A 19,415-nucleotide genomic window follows, 5' to 3' on the forward strand; every position below is an offset into this window, starting at 1 on the left:
CCCCACATTCTACCTTTTAATGTAGAAAAGGTTTATCAAAGTTAAAGTTTAGGATACAAGTTGCTATATAAGTGAGAGTTATTCAGCCTGCTTGTTCTTGGGAGAAGTGCAGGGGGTTAATAAATTTGGAAAACTGTGTCCTTAATAATTTAATATATTTATTATATAGTATTGAGTAATTTAATACACTTGGAAAATTAAATAAATATGTTCTGGATAGACTAAATCAGTGATTTCTGATGACTGATACATCCTATCTTCAAAACCAATCCTCCATGCTAGTAAATACAAAGTATAGAGGAGTAATATATAAGTGGCTTTCACAAAGCTTTTTTATCCACAGTGGACTGGTTAGGCAACAGATCATCTGCTGCTGTAACAGGTAACCCAGCAATCTCAGTAGCTTAACACAATAAGTATTTATTTAATGTTTATTCCATAAGATCATTCTAGGACCAGGGTTTTTTCCCACTAGTGGCTCTGCCATTCTTCATGATAAGGGTCAGCAAAGTTTTTCTGTAAAGTTCCAGATGGTAAATATTTTAAGCTTTGTGGGCCATACAGTCTCTGTTGCAACTACCCAAGTCTACCATTGTGCACAAAAACAGCCATAGAGCCGGGCATGGTGGCACAGGCCTCAGTTGCAGCCACTAGGGAGGTCGAGGCAGGAAGATCACTTGAACCCAGGACATAGAGGCTGCAGTAAGCCATGATGCCACCACTGTACTCCATCCTGGGCAACAGAGCAAGACCCTATCTCTAAAAACAAACAAAATACAAAACAAAACAAAAACCCAGCCATAAACAATATGGAAACAAATTAGCCTTGTATTCCAACAAAATTTTATTTATGGACTCTGAATTTTGAATGTGAAAAAATTTTTCTTGTGTCACAAAACGGTGCTTTTTAAGTTTTTTATTTAAAAATGTAAAAACATGTTTTTGTCTGCAGGCAGTGCAAAAATCAGCAGTGGGCAGGGTTTGACCTACAGGCCAGAGTTTACCCCATCACCTACTTTAGGCCTTCTTCAAGGCCTTAGAGTCGTTCTCTGCATTCTCTACATCCACGTATCTATGGAGGATCTTGTGGGAGATTTTAGGAGCCAATCTGAGAACCCACATTGCCCCCAATCACCGCCATAATATTTCATTGATCACAGTTACTCATAGGCCCTAACAGGATGCCAGGAATCTAGAAAGTACAGTCTTCTGTGTGCCAGGAGGAAAATGAATTAGTGTTGGAAACAAACAATAACATATTTTTCATCAAATAATTTTTCTTCATTTTCCATTTTTTTCTTGCCTTTGCTTAAACTATTTCTCCCTATGTTTCTCCCTTCCTCGACCTGGATGGTTCAACGTCCTGAATTTTACCTGTTACAGTCTAATCTGCCTTTAAGGTCCATTTCAAATGTCTTTGTCTTGAAGCTTTTCTTGATTCATCCAACTGAATATAATTTTTTCCCTTTGAATCAAAGAAATTTGAACTTTTCACATCATTTACTTTACCATATGGAATGGATATTTGTGAACTCCTCTTTCCACTGCTAGATCAGAAGCTCCCTGAAGGTTGATGCTCTTCGTTTTTATATATATATATATATATATATATATATATATATATATATATAACAGTTTAATTGAAATGTAACTCATATATAAAATTCACCCTTTTATTTATGTATGTATTTATTTATTTTAATTTTTTTTTGAAGACAGGTTCTTGCTGTGTTGCCCAGGCTGGAGTGCAGTAGCACAATCTCAGCTCACTGCAATCTCCACCTTCCAGTTTCAAGTGATTCTTTGTACCTCAGTCTCCTGAGTAGCTGGGACTATAGGCATGTGCCACTATGCCCGGCTAATTTTTGTATTTTTAGTAGAGATGGGTTTCGCCATGTTGGCCAGTCTGGTCTCAAACTCCTGGCCTCAAGTGATCCACCTGCCTCAGCTTCTCAAAGTGCTGGAATTACAGGCATGAACCACTGCGCTAGGCCAAAAATCACCCTTTTAAAGCGATTTAATGTAAAATGGTACAGCTGCGACTGGGCACAGTGGCTCACGCCTGTAATCCCAGCATTTTGTGGGGCCAACGTGGGTGGATCACCTGAGGTCAGGAATTCGAGACCAGCCTGGCCAATATGATGAAACCCTGTCTCTAGTAAAAATACAAAAAGCAATTAGCCAGGCATGGTGGCAGATGCCTGTAATCCCAGCTACTTCAGAGGCTGAGGCATGAGAATCGCTTGAACTTGGGAGGCGGAGGTTGCATGAGCTGAGATCACACCACTGCACTCCAGTCTGGGTGACACAGCAGGACTCCATCTCAAAAAATAAATAAATAAATAATAAAATGGTACAGCTGCTATGGACAACAGCATAACAGTTCTTCTAAAAGGTAAAAAGTGCCATATGATCCAGCAATTCCACTTCTGGATGTTTACCCCAAAGAAATGAAGGCAGGGACTGGGCACAGTGGCTCACGCCTGTAATCCCAGCACTTTGGGAGGCCAAGGCGGGTGGATCACTTGAGGTCAGGAATTCGGGACCAGCCTGACCAACATGGTGAAACCCCATCTCTACTAAGAATACAAAAATTAGCTGGACGTGGTGGTGCATACCTGTAATCCCTGCTACTTGAGAGGCTGAGGCAGGAGAATCGCTTGAATCCAGGAGGTGGAGGTTGCAGTGATCCGAGATCACACCACTGCACTCCAGCCTGGGTGACAGAGAGAGGCTCCATCTGAAACAAACAAACAAAAAAAGAATTGAAAGCAGGGACTCAAATAGATATTTATACACTCGTGTTCATAACAGCATCATTCACAGTAGCCCAACAGTACAAGCAACCCAAGTGTCCATTGAAGGATGAATGGGTAAATAAAATTTGGTATATGCATATAATGGAATATTATCTAGCCTTAAAAAGGAAGAAAATTGTGACACATTTTACAGCATGGGTGAACCATGAGGACATACTGCTAAGTGAAATAAGCCAAGCATAGAAGATCAAATACTGCATAATTCCACTTATATGAGGTACCTGGAGTAGTCAGATTCACAGATATAGAAAATAGAATGGTTGGCCAGGGCTGGGGAGAGGGAAAATAGGGAGTTATCATTTAGTAGGTACGGAGTTTCAGCTTTGCAATTTGAAGAGTTCTGATGATGATCGTACACATTGTGAATGTATTTAATGCCACTGAACTTTGCACTTAAAAATGGTTATGAAGGTAAATCGTATGTGTATTTTGCCACAATTTTTAAAAATAAGAAAATGCATAGTAAGAGTATCACTAGAAAAGAATACAATTCAATGGTTGTTAGATATTAACAGAGTTTATGCAACCATTGTCACGTGAATTTTAGAACATTCTCATCGCTCCCCAAAGAAATCCTCTACCCATCGATAGTCACTCTCCATCACCCTTCCCTCCAGCCCTTGGCAACCATGAATCCACTTTCTGTCCCTATGGATTTGCCTATTCTGTACATTTCATATAAATGGAACCATACAATATATACAATATGTAGCCTTTTGTGTCTGGCTTTTTTTTTTTTTTTTCGAGATGGGGTCGCACTCTGTCACCCAGGCTGGAGTGCAGTGGCGCAATCTCAACTCATTGCAACCACTGCCTCCTGAGCCCAAGCAATCCTCCCACCTCAGCCTCCTGAGGAGCTGGGACCATAGGCATATGCCACCACACCTGGCTAATTCGTTGCGTTTCTGGTAGAGACAGGGTTTTGCCATGTGGGCCAGGCTGGTCTTGAACTCCTGAGCTCAAATGATCCTTGCGCCTTAGCCTCCTAAAGTGCTGGGATTGCAGGCATGAGCCACAGCGCCCGGCCCCAGCTTCTTTAACTTAGCATAATGCTTTCAAGATTCATTCATGTTATAGCATGTATCATTATTTTATTCTTTTGTTGTTTTTTTTTGAGACAGAATTTTGCTCTTGTTGCCCAGGCTGGAGTGCAATGGTGTAATCTCAGCTCACTGCAACCTCCGCCTCCCGGGTTCAAGGGATTCTCCTGCCTCAGCCTTCCAAGAAGCTGGGATTACAGGTGTGCACCACCACGTCCAGCTAATTTTTGTATTTTTAGTAGAGATGGGGTTCACCATGTTGGTCAGGCTGGTCTTGAAATCCTGACCTCAGGTGATCTGCCTGCCTCATATTTTATTCCTTTTTATGGCTGAATAATATTCTCCATTTTGTGTATCCATTCACCAGTTGATGGACATTCAAATTGCTTTTATTTTTTGGCTAATTTTTTAATGTGAGAAGATGAAATTTATTTTTATTGTATAAATGCAAAAATTACAGGAAAATATTTTAAAGCTTTAAAAAATGCCGAGTGACATTGATACAGGAAAATCACAAAGCAGGAGAACTATACTAAATTAATAGATTTCATTTTAAAATGTCTCATTGTCTCTCAGATTTTGAAAGATTCCATTTCTGTGGAAGACAGTTGATTCTGTTGAAGATATAATGACCCCAGTTTAATTAATAAGTACTGATAGCCACTGATCTATTTCTTTTGGGGAGGAGATAAGAAAGATGTGTATACATTCTGTGTACATGTAATATACACAATTTTCTGGATCCAGCCTTAGCTCAGGGTTTCTGAAATTTTTTTTTTTTTTACTTTTATTTTAGATTCAGGGGGTACATGTACAGATTTGTTACATGGGTGTATATATTGCATGATGCCAAGGTTTGGGCTTCTAATGTTCACTCAAGTAGTGGACATAGTACCCGATAGGTAGGTTTTCAACCCTTCCATCTTCCCTCACTCCCCCTTTTGAAATTCCCAGTGTTTACTGTTCCCATCTTTGGGGTCATGTGTACCCAGTGTTTAGCTCACACTTATAAGTGAGAGCATGCAGTATTTGGTTTTCTGTTTCTCTGTTAATTTGCTTAGGATAATGGCCTCCAGCTGCATCTGTGTTGTTGCAAATGTGTGATTTTATTCTTTTTTATGGCTGCATTTGGCTATTTTGAATAATGCTGCTAATGAACATTCATGTACAAGCTTTATGTGGACATATATTTTCAGTTCTCTTGGAGATTTAGATATCAGTGGAATTGCTGGATCATATAGTAACTCCATGTTTAACATTTTGAGTAACTGCTAAACTCTTTTTCACAGCAACTGTACCATTTTAAAAATTTGCCAGCAATGTATCAGTGTTCTAATTTCCCCAAATCCTCACCAAAATTTGTTATTGTCTGTCTTTTTCATTATTGCAATCCTAGTGGGTTTGAAGCATTATCTCACTGTGGTTTTGATTTGCATTCTCTTAATGACTATTGATGTTGAACATTTTTTCATGTAATTATTGCCTATGTGTTGCTTGTGCTTTGGGTGTCATATCTTAGAAACCATTGCCTAATTCAAGATCACAAAGATGTATCCATCCATCAGACTTACTCCTAAGATCTGCCTCTAAGAATTTTATAGTTTTAGCTCTTACATTTAGGCCTGTGATCCATTTTGAGTTAGTTTTGTATATGGTGTGAGGTAAGGGTCCAACTTCATTCTTTTGCATGTGGATATCCAGTTGTCCCAGCATCACTTGTTGAAAAGACTATACTTTCTCCATTGAATGTTCTTGGCACTCTTGTTAAAAATTAATTGGCCATAATTGTATGGGTTTACTTTTGGCTGTCAGTTGTATTCTGCTGATCTATGTGTCTATCCTTTTGCTATGATCACACTGTCTTATATATTGTAGGCCTTTTTTTTTTTTTTTTTTTTTTTTTGAGACAGGGTCTCACTCTGTCACATAGGCTGGAGTGCAGTAGTGTGATCATAGCTCACTGCAATCCTCAAACTCCTGGGCTCAAGATATCCTCCTGCTTCAGCTTCCCAAATAGCTGTAACTGTAGGCATGAACCATCATGCCTGGCTAATTTTTGTTGTTATTGTTGTTGAGATGGAGTTTTGCTCTTGTTGCCCAGGCTGGAGTGCAATGGTGCGATCTCGGCTCACTGCAACCTCTGCCTCCTGGTTCAAGTGATTGTCCTGCCTCAGCCTCCTGAGTAGTGGGGATTACAGGCATGCACCACCATGCCTAGCTAATTTTGTATTTTTAGTAGAGACGGGGTTTCTCCATGTTGGTCAGGCTGGTCTTGAAATCCTGACCTTAGGTGATCTGCCCGCCTCAGCCTCCCAAAGTGATGGGATTACAGGGATGAGCCACCGCACCTGGCCTCCTGGCTAATTTTTAATTTTTTATAGAGTTGGAGTCTCACTATGTTTCCTGGGCTGGTCTCAAACTCCTGGTTGCAAGTGATCCTCTCACCTTGGCCTCCCGAAGTGCTGGGATTACAGGCTCGAGCCACCTCACTCAACCTTGAATAGTTTTGTCATACAATTTGAAGTTGGGAAGAGTGAATCCTCCAGCTTTGTTCTTTTACAGTATTGTTTTGGCTCTTCTGGATTTCTTGCATTTCTGTGTGAATTTTAGGATCAGCTTATTGATTCTGCAAAAAACCAGCTGGGATTTTTATAGGAATTGTGTTGGTTCTTCACATCAATTTGGGTAGTATTGCCACCTTAACAATATTAAGTTGTCTGATACATAAACATTTAATGTTTTTCCATTTATTTGGTCTTATTTAATTTCTATTAACAATGTTTTATAGTTTTTAGTGTATAGATCCTCCTATTCTTTGTTAAATTTCTTCCTGTGTATTATTCTTTTTGGTGCTATTGTAAGTAGAATTGTTTCTTTTAATTTTATATTCAGGTTGTTTATTGCTAATATATATAAATATACTTGATTTTTTGTATATCAATTGTGTACCTACAACCCTGTTGGACCCATTTATTAGTTTATATAGCTTCTATTTGTGTGTATGAATCCAACTAATTTTTATATCCTCTGAAACACTTAACAGAGTGCAGAGTCTTAATTAGTACTCAATCCATTTGTGTTTCTTGAATCAATCTCTTTAAATGCCACATTGTCACATAAGCCTTCCATCGAGTGAATAATTTCTCAGTTCTCAATACCACTGAATCATTCTTTTTCTCCTTTGATTTTTATCTGCAGGCTTGGGAACAATGGGCCGAGGCATTGTCATTTCTTTTGCAAGGGCCAGGATTCCTGTGATTGCTGTAGACTCAGACAAAAACCAGCTAGCAACTGCAAACAAGATAATAACCTCTGTCTTGGAAAAAGAAGCCTCCAAAATGCAACAGAGTGGCCACCCTTGGTCAGGACCAAAACCCAGGTTAACTTCATCTATGAAGGAGCTTGGTGGTGTAGATTTAGTCATTGAAGCAGTATTTGAGGAAATGAGCCTGAAGAAGCAGGTCTTTGCTGAACTCTCAGCCGTGTGCAAACCAGAAGCATTTTTGTGCACTAATACTTCAGCCCTGGATGTTGATGAGATTGCTTCTTCCACTGATCGTCCTCACTTGGTCATTGGCACCCACTTCTTTTCGCCGGCTCATGTCATGAAGTTGTTAGAGGTTATTCCCAGCCGATACTCTTCCCCCACTACCATTGCCACTGTTATGAACTTATCAAAAAAGATTAAAAAGATTGGAGTCGTTGTAGGCAACTGTTTTGGATTTGTGGGGAATCGAATGTTGAATCCTTATTACAATCAGACATATTTCTTGTTAGAAGAAGGCAGCAAACCAGAGGAGGTAGATCAGGTGCTGGAAGAGTTTGGTTTTAAAATGGGACCTTTTAGAGTGTCTGATCTTGCTGGGTTGGATGTGGGCTGGAAATCTAGAAAGGGGCAAGGTCTTACTGGACCTACATTGCCTCCAGGAACTCCTGCCCGAAAAAGGGGCAATAGGAGATACTGCCCAATTCCTGATGTGCTCTGTGAATTAGGACGATTTGGCCAGAAGTCAGGTAAGGGTTGGTATCAATATGACAAGCCATTGGGTAGGATTCACAAACCCGATCCCTGGCTTTCCAAATTCCTATCACAGTATAGAGAAACCTATCACATTGAACCACGTACTATTAGCCAGGATGAGATCCTTGAGCGCTGCTTATATTCACTTATCAATGAAGCATTCCGTATCTTGGGAGAAGGGATAGCTACTAGCCCAGAGCACATTGATGTTGTCTATTTACATGGATATGGATGGCCAAGGCACAAGGGCGGGCCCATGTTCTATGCTTCCACAGTTGGGTTGCCCACAGTTCTAGAGAAGTTGCAGAAATATTACAGGCAGAACCCTGATATTCCCCAACTGGAGCCCAGTGACTATCTAAAAAAACTGGCTTCTCAGGGAAACCCTCCCCTGAAAGAATGGCAAAGCTTGGCAGGCTCCCCTAGCAGTAACTTGTGATTCAGCCTTCCAGATTATGCCTCACATGCTAGCATCAGGTAATGCTCACTGAATTTCAGTGAAATTAAATCAAAAATCCAAAGTAAGATTGTTCTGAAATACAAAGCAAAAGAAATAATCAGTAGAGTCTTCTGTGTGATGACTCTAATGGTCAAATCTTTAGGAATGTGCTTCCTATGCCTCTGAATCTGTCCTTATCAGATAAATTCAATGCATGAACTTGTGTGAATGTAATATAATCGCTGATGAAAGAGGCTCAGGCATAAGTTGAGATTCTCAAATGTTTTGATCATTGGATAAATGTGTCATCAATTAATAAATGATAAATGCAGCTAAGTCATACATTGATTTTGACTCCTTTCAATGTCACACACATAGTATTGATCAGAAATCTTATGAATCATACATACACTCAACAAACATTGAAGTCGTAGGAAAAACACAGTTGGAAATTGGTAAGGGAACTGAGTACTTCAAACCAGCACAGGGAACTCAGATTAGTATGGCAAGCCTTTCCTCTTCTGGTCTTTCCTCTTCTGTTTATGAAGAAATAATAGAAAGGAGTAAGTCGTTAACTTAGTGTAAGAAGGGTCTTAGAGAACATCTAACCTTCTAGAATTTCCCAATTCTATGATAGAGTAATGACGCCAGTTTCCCTGTCATGACAGGCATCTGTGATGTTACATATGGAAATGGTTGAATCTTGAAAAATCTAAAATTGTTGCAAAACATATTTTGTATAATTTTGTTATAAGAGTTCTTCTCTTTTTACTTTTTGTGTTGTGTAGTTAAAAATTAAGGGGCTGGTCAATACAAAAACTTGTACACAAATATTTATAGCAGAATTATTCATAATGGCCAAAAGTTGGATACAACCCAAATGTCTATTAACTAATGAATAGATAAATCTGGTATATCCATACAATGGACTATTATTCAGTCATAAAAAGAAATAAAAGACCAGGCACAGTGGCTCACACCTGTAATCCCAGCACTTTGGGAGGCTGAGGCAGGAGGATTGCTTGAGGTCAGAAATTTGAGACCAGCCTGGGCAACATAGCAAAACCCTGTCTCTATAAAAAATACTTCCCATACATTAGTGGTTGCCTAAAGCTAGAATTAGGGATGATGAATGGGGAGTACAGGATTCATCTAATAGGTACAGGATTTCTCTATGGTTCATGAAAATGGTCTAAACTTATTGTGGCAATGGTCACATAACAATATATTAAAAACCATTGAGTTATATATTTTAAGTGGGTGAATTATATGGTATATGAATTGTATCTCAATAAAGTTGTTAGTAAATAAATGGGGCTGAAGATGTTATCCTTCATTGTGGTGGAAATGAACTTTCACAATATTTTCACCTGTGAACCCAAACAAAATGATGAAAGTTCTGATGGAAAAATCTTGAATGAATAGAGTATAAGTTTTCTGTTGTTAAAGAGCAAACAAAAAACCAACAAAAAATCCAAGTGTGCCTTGAATTGTACAGAGCACAATTATTACGTTTGAAATATATACTACTTAATTTTATATAATTTGGTTTGTGAAATTAAAGACATCAATGAAAATGATTCCTGAAAGTAGTAATTTTGTCTCCAAAGTGACTTGTTTTCAAATTAATGTTAAAAAAAAACCCCACTAACTTTTTCTTCAATCCTGGAATTAATTTTGAGTTCTTGCAACTTATTTTCACCCTACACTAGCCTCTAGATTGAGGTTTTGAAATTAGAGCATCTATGAATAGATTTTATCAGTCAGTAACCCCTGAAATGTTATGATAAAGTTTGTGTATATGTATCTGAGTACATTTCTTGGAAGAGGTACCATATCATATTCTAAAAAGTATCATGACCCGGCCAGACACAGTGGCTCACATCTGTAATCCCAACATTTTGGGAGTCCGAGGCAGGCAGATCATGAGGTCAGGAGATCGAGACCATCCTGGCTAATACGGTGAAACCCCATCTCTACTAAAAATACACAAAATTAGCCGGGTGTGGTGGCACGCGCCTGTAGTCCCAGCTACTTGGGAGGCTGAGGCAGGATAATTGCTCGAACTCAGGAGGCAGAGGTTGCAGTGAGCTGAGATTGCGCGGCTGTACCCCAGCCTGGGCAACAGAGTGAGACTCCATCTCAAAAAAAAAAAGTATCATGACCCAATAAAGGTTAAGGACCAATAGAAAATGGGAAGAGCAGCCCAGCACGGTGGCTCATGCCTGTAATCCCAGCACTTTGGGAGGCCAAGGTAGGCAGATCACTTGGGGTCAGGAGTTTGAGACCAGCCTAGCCAACATGGTGAAACCCCGTCTCTACTAAAGATACAAAAATTAGCCGGGAGTGGGGGCGCGTGCCTGTAGTTCCAGCTACTCAGGAGGCTGAGGCAGGAGAATCCCTTAAACCCAGGAGGCGGAGGTTGCAGTGAGCCGAGATCTCACCACTACATTCCAGCCTGGGTGACAAAAAAAGACTCCGTCTCAAGGAAAAAAAAAACAAAAAGAAAGAAAACAGGAAGAGGAAAATATGAGTTCATTTATTCTTATTTTGCATCAAATGAAGCCAAACTAATTCAAATTTGCTGGGTCCTACATATAACAGTAGATAATATGATGAAATTTTTCAGGATATCCTCTCTTGTCCTTGAAAATATTCTTGCTTAAAAGGCTGATTTTGTTAATAATTTTAAAACATTTGTTTAAGAAAAACCTCTGGATTTCATTTTTAAAAATATGTTCTAATGATAATTGACTGTGATGGGAATTATATATTGGAAACACCCTTGAAGCTGTAAGACTCCCAGCTTGAAAGACGCTCTTAATGATACTCCTTAAATCAGTGAAGCCGCCATGCAGCTGCAGTTGCTCTCTGTTTATTTATCTCCAGCAGGAACAGGTGTGCATGAGAGAGATAAAGTGAGGAATTCTAAATTCCCCTGATTAATGATGTTACAGAATTGTTTATGCAAATCACACTCTACTGCACTGTAGGAACCTAGAATTTCTAGGGCCTTAGATTTGTCTTTAAAACAGACACCTAGAAATCAGAAATATTGCAGCCCCACTAGATTATCTGAACCCTTTTGGTAGCCATTGATAAGATTAAATCAAGTTCTCTGGACTATGTTTAAAAGCAGCTTTTTGCAAGAACAGAATAGTTCTGGGCTATTCCTGGGACTGTCAGTACCATCTGCTTATCTTAACAGCTTATACGTGTTTTGAGATTAACAGACAAGTTACACTGCTTCCAGGCAGGACAGCAGCATTGCACAACTCCAGCGGACACCATTCATACTGTGTACCAAGGGACTGTCATCCACATAGAAATGATATGAATGACATCCCCAGGAATTGTATAATGCCTAGTTTTGTTTCCAGGACACTCTGTGTAGCGGTTTCAAGCCAAAAACTCTTCTGGTTATCGCTGTATCTTTCTAAATAATAGTTGACAAAAGTGGTTCAGAAAATTTCTATTTAGACTGGATCACCAATGGGACCAAATTTGGAACAAAATGGGACAAAATGGTTGCGTTTTGTTTGTTCTTTTGTTTTTCCTAGCACCCTGAGAAAGAGGAATATGAGAGAGATGAACAGAACTTTAAATTCTTGTCCAAAGAATACCAGGGCATTTAATTTATTTTTTGTTTTTTGTAGAGACTATGTTGCCCAGGCTAATCTCAAATTCCTGGGCTCAAGCGATCCTCCTGTCTCAGCCTCCCAAAGTGCTGAGCCACTGCACCCGGTCTCCCAGGGCATTTCAATTGAAATATTTATTTGTTCTCTTTCACCCAAACTTAAAGTAGCCTGGCAGAATGAGTGCCTGAAAGCATCTCATAAGCTGACATGAGCAGAGCTAATGCAGTCACTCGTGCACACATATTTTCACTGTACTTAGGGTTATTCCACACTCTCTGAAGACACACAAACAGTTGCTAATTCTAGCCATAGTGTGATATCCCTAGGATGAACTTAGGGCAAAACCTTCTCCAACCAGATCCTAAATGCACATGGATTTCCAAAGCGGGCCGAGGTCTAGAGTGTTGTTGATTTGTAAACTGACCGTTGGCTGTCCCCCAACGTTTCTCTTCTTATGTAGGAATAAATGTCCCAAATGTTAGCTAAGCATATAGTGGCCCAGAATACACAACATATTTGTCAGCTTCTCTTACATGAAATTGTGGATATGTGACTAAGTTCTAGGTGATGGGATGTCAGAGGGAGTGTCACATGGCCACTTCTGGTAACTGGCCTTCACCATCAGATGATGAGCAGCCTTTGCCCATTTCATTTTTGTCTCTTCCTCCATCTTCCTGCCTGGAACACAGATGTGATGGCTGGAGTTGCAGCCACTAGACTAGACCACGAAGACAGAGGCCAGGCCCTGGAATGAAGAGCAGTAAAGAACATGGGTCCCTGAGGAGCTCGTGGAGCAGCATTAGCCACACTACCTCCAGCAGCAATCAACTCGTATCATGGAGAACTTGGTGTTATTTTTAAGTCTTTACTCATGACTGACCCTAAAATCTGAATGAATGCAAGTGGGATCCAAGAATTGGTACAGTCTGGGGTTCTTTGTTTTTTGTTGTTGTTGTTTGTTTTTTTCCCCAGTGCTACAGGCAATTCTGATACGCAGGTAGTTTTATTTATTTATTTATTTTGGGACAGAATTTCACTCTTGTTGCCCAGGCTGGAGTATAATGGCGCGATCTCGGTTCACTGCAACCTTTGCCTCCTGGGTTCAAGCAATTCTCCTGCCTCATCCTCCCAAGCAGCTGGGATTACAGGCACGCGCTACCACACCCAGCTAATTTTTCTATTTTTAATAGAGACAGGGTTTCACCATGTTGGCCAGGCTGGTCTTGAACTCCTGACCTCGGGTGATCTGCCCACCTCGGCCTCCCACAGCACTGGGATTACAGGCATGAGCCACCAGGCTCGGCCACACAGGTATTTTTAAGAATCTTGTCTCATTAAACAAAATTTGTTTTTTTAAAAAATGTTGTTGCCAGTCTGATGTGTTTTTCAACTTGATATTGAATTACTCCGAAATTTTTGTATGTTCCACATATAATTGTTGTGGGCAGACGGAGATGCCCACTAAGAACCTGAGAACAGGGCTGTAAATAAACATTTAGTAGGAAGTAGTCTCACAGGCCTACTTGAACCTCAGCTTGACTGTTACTTAATTAGAAATAAAAAAAATTCATGAAGAAAATATGTATTAACAGAAGGAGAAGTGATCAACAATAGCATAAGGGAAAAAGAAGAAAAATTGGAAAAGCAGCATCTCTCAGCACTGACTAAAAGTACTAAATCTGGGGTGCGTAAACTTTCTGCTCACTAGATCAGAGATCTCCAAAATGGGGTGCCTCTACCCAAATGAGTATGAAAAATGATCCATAGAGGTGTAAGCAGAAAATACTAGAACTACCATTGCTACTTATTTTTGCCTACAAAATAAGAACTTAACCTTGATTAATATTTTGTGTGCTGATGTACACTGTTGCCCTCAACAGGTTGCATCTCAGACAGCTATGAGGTGTCCTGAGCAAAGGAGGCAACATCCAAAATGCAGAGGCTGACAGCGGTATCCTCCCACTTTCATTTGTTTTCAGTGTATTCAGAAATATTGCAGATTCTATGTAATGGGGTAAGTGGATATTCAGATTAAATTATTGAATTTAACTAAACTAACTCTCACAAAAAATTCCTTGAAGGGAAGCCCTCTTAAAAAAATTTCCTTGTGAATGGATAAAGAAAATGGGGTACACAGTGCTGTGGGCGGCTCCTGCTGTGGAAATGCCGGCCCGCGCGCTTCTGCCCAGGCGCATGGGGCATCGTACTCTAGCCTCCGCTCCTGCCCTGTGGGCCTCTATCCCGTGCCCTCGCTCTGAGCTGCGCCTGGACCTGGTTCTGCCTTCTGGACAGTCCTCCCGGTGGAGGGAGCAAAGTCCTGCACACTGGAGTGGTGTACTAGCGGACCAAGTATGGACACTGACTCAGACTGAGGAGCAGCTCCACTGCACTGTGTACCGAGAAGACAAGAGCCAGCCTGGCAGGCCCACACCAGACGAGCTGGAGGCCGTGCGCAAGTACTTCCAGCTAGATGTCACCCTGGCTTAACTGTATCACCACTGGGGTTCTGTGGACTCCCACTTCCAAGAGGTGGCTCAGAAATTCCAAGGTGTGCGACTGCTGCGACAAGACCCCATCGAATGCCTTTTCTCTTTTATCTGTTCCTCCAACAACAACATCACCCGCATCACTGGCATGGTGGAGCGGCTGTGCCAGGCTTTTGGACCTCGGCTCATCCAGCTTGATAATGTCACCTACCATGGCTTCCCCAGCCTGCAGGCCCTGGCTGGTGAGTAGGTGGGTCCCCTGCCCCCAGGCCTCCATCAGCTTTGAAGATCTGTTCATTTTTCCCCTGGTTACCATCTCAAGGCTTCCTGCCTTACCAAACACTTCCCCAATCCAGAACTGCCCTGCCTGGTCTGATCAACTCCGGTTACTCATCCTCCCTATGCATCCTAAAATGTCAGCACCTCACTGGTCTGTGCTTTTTGCCTAGTGAGTTCAATGCCTCATCAGAAAAACATCTGTATACAATGTACAGTAGTTTGGGGTTAAGAGCATGTATTCTGGGGACAGACCCATGCCTGGTTTTGAACCCCAACTCTCACTTGAGCACATTATTTAGCATCTCTGTACTAAAGTTTCTTCATCTGTGAAATAGAATAATAGCACCTACCTATGCTGTTATTGGAGTTGTCACGAGAGTTGAATAAAGGAATATACATACTGCAAAAAAAAAAAAAAAAGAAAATGGGGTACACATACACAATGGAATATTGTTCAGCCGTAAAAAATAATAAATCCTGTTATTTCGTGGTAACATGGATAGCACTGGAAGACGTTGTGCTGAGTGAAATAAGCCAGGAACAGAAAGCTAAATACCACATGTTCTCACTCATATGGGGAAGCTAAAAAAAGCAGATCTCATAGAAGTGAAAAAAAGTAGAACAGAGGATACTAGAGGCTGGGAAGGGTAAAGGGAAAGGAGAGATAGGGAGAGAGCTGTTAAAGGATACAAAATTACACCTAGATGGGAGGAATAAGTTCTAGTGTTCTATGCCGCTGTAGGATGATATAGTTCACAATAATATGTTATATAGTTTCAAATAGCTGGAAGGAGAATATTGAATATTCTAAACGCAGAGAAATGATAAATGTTTGAAATGATGGATATGCTAATTAACCTGATCTGAACAGTATACGGTGTATGTATCAAAACATCACCATAAGCCCCATGAATATGTATAGCTATTATTTGTTAATTAAAAAATAAAATTATAAAAAAAGGATTCCTTCAAAGAAAGCACAAGGGAAGATGAAACAAAGCAAGCAAAGGTGAGCAACGAGGCAATGGCAGAGCTGGTAGTTCTGGTGTCAGCTTTTAGTCAGCTGCATTACAAGGTAGAATGAGTTAGTCAAATCTTGCAAGAAGTTGGCCAAAAAATGGAAATTATCAAGACGATTATTAAAAATTTTGATTGATGGCCAGGTGCGGTGGCACACGCCTGTAATCCCAGCACTTTGGGAAGCTGAAGCAGGTGGATTGCCTGAGATCAGGAATTCAAGACCAGCCTGACCAAAATGGTGAAACCCCGTCTCTACTAAAAATACAAAAATTAACTGGGATGGTGGCACACGCCTCAGGAGGCTAAGGCAGCTACTCAGGAGGCTAAGGCAGGAGAATCGCTTGAACCCAGGAGGCAGAAGTTACAGTGAGCCAAGATCACACCAGTGCACTCCAGCCTGGGCAACAAGAGCAAAACTCCGTCTCAAAAATAATAATAATAAATAATTTTTTTAAAAAAGAAATATTTATGTACCTGCCATAAGTAGTGAAGTTTGCCCTAAAAGTATACTGTCTGATGATATTAGCTAATAATAATATGAAACCATCACATATTAGTAAGATGTTTTAATATATTATTTAATCAATATCTCATCATTTCTAAATTTCTTTTTTGTGTTGTATAATGTATATGTACATCAATATAATAGGGAAAGTATATGATTTGTAAGTCAATAAGCATTCTGCATATTAGATATATATACTAAAATTTTCTGTGATGTGCTACTCACATCCTCTTTCAGGAATGAAAGATTAATTCTCCCAGCTTCCAGAAGTGCTGCCAGAAGACGGCCTTCTTTAGGGACTGCCTTGCTCAAGGTCACACCTTCTTCCAAAGGTAATTTGCATCCACTGCCTGCTCCGGGCAGGAGTCGTCTTGCCCCAGCTCTGCAGGGCTGACATAGTCTAGAGCTCCTGGTGGGCCACATTGATTGGAATGAGGTCTTCCTTCGTCCTGCAATGCCCCTCAGCTTCTTCCTCTGCTCATTCCTGCTTCTCCCTCCTCTCTTTCAAAGGTGTTAATTCTGAGATCACTCTCTAAACATTTGGGGGTTTTTTTGTTTATTTGTTTATTTATAATTTCAACTTTGATTTTAGATCACAGGGTACACATGCAGGTTTGTTACATGGGTATATTGTGTAATGCCAAGGTTTGGTTTATGACTGAAAATTTTGCACATGAATCTCAATCTCAGACTCTGCTTCCCAGGAAACCTAACCCACAACAGTGAAAGTGCATGATTAAAAATGCTTGGCAGGCTGGACGCAGTGGCTTGCGCTTGTAATGCCAGCACTTTGGGAGGCCGAGGTGGGTGGATCATCTGAGGTCAGGAGTTTGAGACCAGCCTGGCAAACATGGCAAAACCCTGCCTCTACTAAAAATACAAAAAATTAGCTAGGCATGGTGGTGTGAGCCTGTAATGCCAACTACTTGGGAGGCTGAGGCAAGAGAATTGCTTGAACCAGGAGGCAGAGGTTGCCGTGAGACAAGACCGTGCCACTGCCCTCTAGCCTGGGCCGCTGACTGAGACTCCATCTCAAAAAAAAAAAAAAAAAAATGCTTAGCAATCGTCAACCTACAAGCCATCAACTCTTCAGTATTTGTTTAATAGACTTCTTTTGATCTCACATGCCATCAGTTTTTATAAATATTCTATATGTGTTAGAATTTTCATTCTCTATTTCGTGAATATGGAATTCTACTATTAGATCAAGCTTGTTAATTATGTTTCTCTAGTTTTCTATATAGCCTGGCCTATGTTTTATCTGTACTCTTACCTCCTTCTGATGAGCAGCGTCAATTACCCATGCCAGGGTGGTTACAAAGAGCCAGAAGTGACTGGGGGACAGCCATAGCTTAAGGGATTCTTACGGTATCTCTGGTGGAAATATTTCCCCGCTAGGAACCAGGACTTCTAGATACAGAGTGTTAGTTGCTCATGCGGGAAATAAAATTCCCCAAAGGGGCCACTTCTACTTCCACTATTTGGTGCCTATAGCCCTGTATTCTATCTACTGGGAACACAGTGCCATATGTGCTTATTGATTTAGAGTATGAACTATATCCTGGAGAATGATACCCCATTTCACGGGCATCATTTCAAAACTGGCACCTCAACAATAAATGCAATAAATGCTCTAATAGGAAGGCTAGTGGCTTCTATGTAGTACAATATGTGATTGAACTAGAGGATCCCATAGTCGTCCATCCACTTCTATACCTCTTTTGTTCCAAAGTATGTCCTTTTCCCTGATGCAATATTATGTGAGGTCTTGTACCACTGATTCAGATTCTAAGTCCTTGAAGAATGGTGCTGAAACCCTGTAGTCAGAAAAGAAAAACCTGTATCTGGAATATATGTCAATTCCAGTCAAGATGGATCACCGAACCTCCCAGGGTAGAAGAGTTCTGATGTAGTCGACTTAACACCAAGAGGTTGATTGGTGTCCTTGAGTACCAGCCCCTGGGGTGCAGCATTTACTAGTCTTTGGCTAGTAAATTGTACATTCAACAACTAGATCAGCCTTGGTGAGTGGGAGCCCCTTCTGTTGGGTTCATGCATGGCCTCCATCCCTACAACCATGCCTACTCTGTTCATGGGTCAGTCATGCCAATGCTAAGGTGGGCAGTGATCATGACTAGCTGATGTCAGCTAGCCTGGCCGCTCTGTCTACTTGGTTACTTAATTCATCTTCTGTGGTAGGTGTCTTCTGGAGGTCATTAACATGTGATACACCACTTTTCACTTTTCATGCCCACTCCCACAGGTCATCCGTCTCTAAGTTCCCCAGTTCTCACTGTTCCCTGGCTTCCAATATTCCTCCTTCTAGGCCTTGACCAACCATCCAAGCTGTTTACCATTGCCCACATATCCTTACCTCAAGCTACTTCTCTGAGTCTTTGGATCTCTTCCTCCACCGTCTGCCATAGCAGTGTCAATGGTTAACCTAGCAGTGTATTAACGACGTCTCCTAGAGTGCCTAGGCATTGAGTCCTGTGTCTTGAAGAGTGTTTCCATGTTGATAAACTCTACCTACCAAAGTTTACGTGTTCTGCTGCTCACTTGCTCTAACACCCTCAGGTCTAGTCCCACACAAGCTCTCCTGGCTTCTGTTGATAGGTGTTGGCTACGTCCCACAGCACCTTAAGGGTATGATCCCTGTTCCCTCCTAGTGATCTCAATACTTCCCTGGATGAGTTATTTTGTGACTTAACTCTAATTATTGTTCTAGGGGCATTTTCTGAGCTGGGCATGTGTTGTTTTATAGGACAGAAACCTCTTATCTTCAAGCAAGTGAGGAGCATTAGTGTTTAGCAGGGAAAGGTAGGTCACTTCTGCAGGCCCAGAGCATGTAGGGGAATCTCAGAATTTGAGATTTTCAGATTCCTTGACCCGATGTCCCCAACCCAAGTTACAGGGTCCCACTTCTTCCTAATCAAAGCCCTAACCTTATCATAGTGGACTTAGCATGAAAATTCGGCCTTTTGCAGAACTCCACTTTCCTTATAATTAAGTCCCAGGCCTGACATTCTGGTTTTTCTCCCCTGTGACTACAGGAGATGAGCTTCTTCATATGCTGCCAGGGAAGTCCTGTGATGTTCACACTTCATCTTAAATTGGTAATTAATCACCTTCACATCTTTTATTATATTTTTCCAGTGCAGCAATAGC

The 19,415-nt window shown here is 40.9% G+C and overlaps 1 protein-coding gene and 1 pseudogene across 1 annotated transcript in view; both read left to right on the forward strand.

Moving 5' to 3' along the window:
• The window catches only part of EHHADH (enoyl-CoA hydratase and 3-hydroxyacyl CoA dehydrogenase), a 63,695-nt gene extending 53,799 nt beyond the window's left edge, over positions 1-9,896 (forward strand). Inside the window, exon 7 of the mRNA XM_007971862.3 lies at positions 7,058-9,896. Within this exon, the coding sequence (XP_007970053.1) occupies positions 7,058-8,319 (1,262 nt within the window). The 3' untranslated portion in view covers positions 8,320-9,896. The remainder of the gene's footprint in view (positions 1-7,057) is intronic.
• Positions 9,897-14,100: 4,204 nt separating this feature from the next.
• Positions 14,101-15,245, forward strand: LOC103221117 (N-glycosylase/DNA lyase pseudogene; annotated as a pseudogene).
• Positions 15,246-19,415: the final 4,170 nt, after the last annotated feature.

Source organism: Chlorocebus sabaeus, chromosome 15, assembly GCF_047675955.1.
Source record: "Chlorocebus sabaeus isolate Y175 chromosome 15, mChlSab1.0.hap1, whole genome shotgun sequence".
In the NCBI taxonomy this organism is placed as follows: domain Eukaryota; kingdom Metazoa; phylum Chordata; class Mammalia; order Primates; family Cercopithecidae; genus Chlorocebus; species Chlorocebus sabaeus.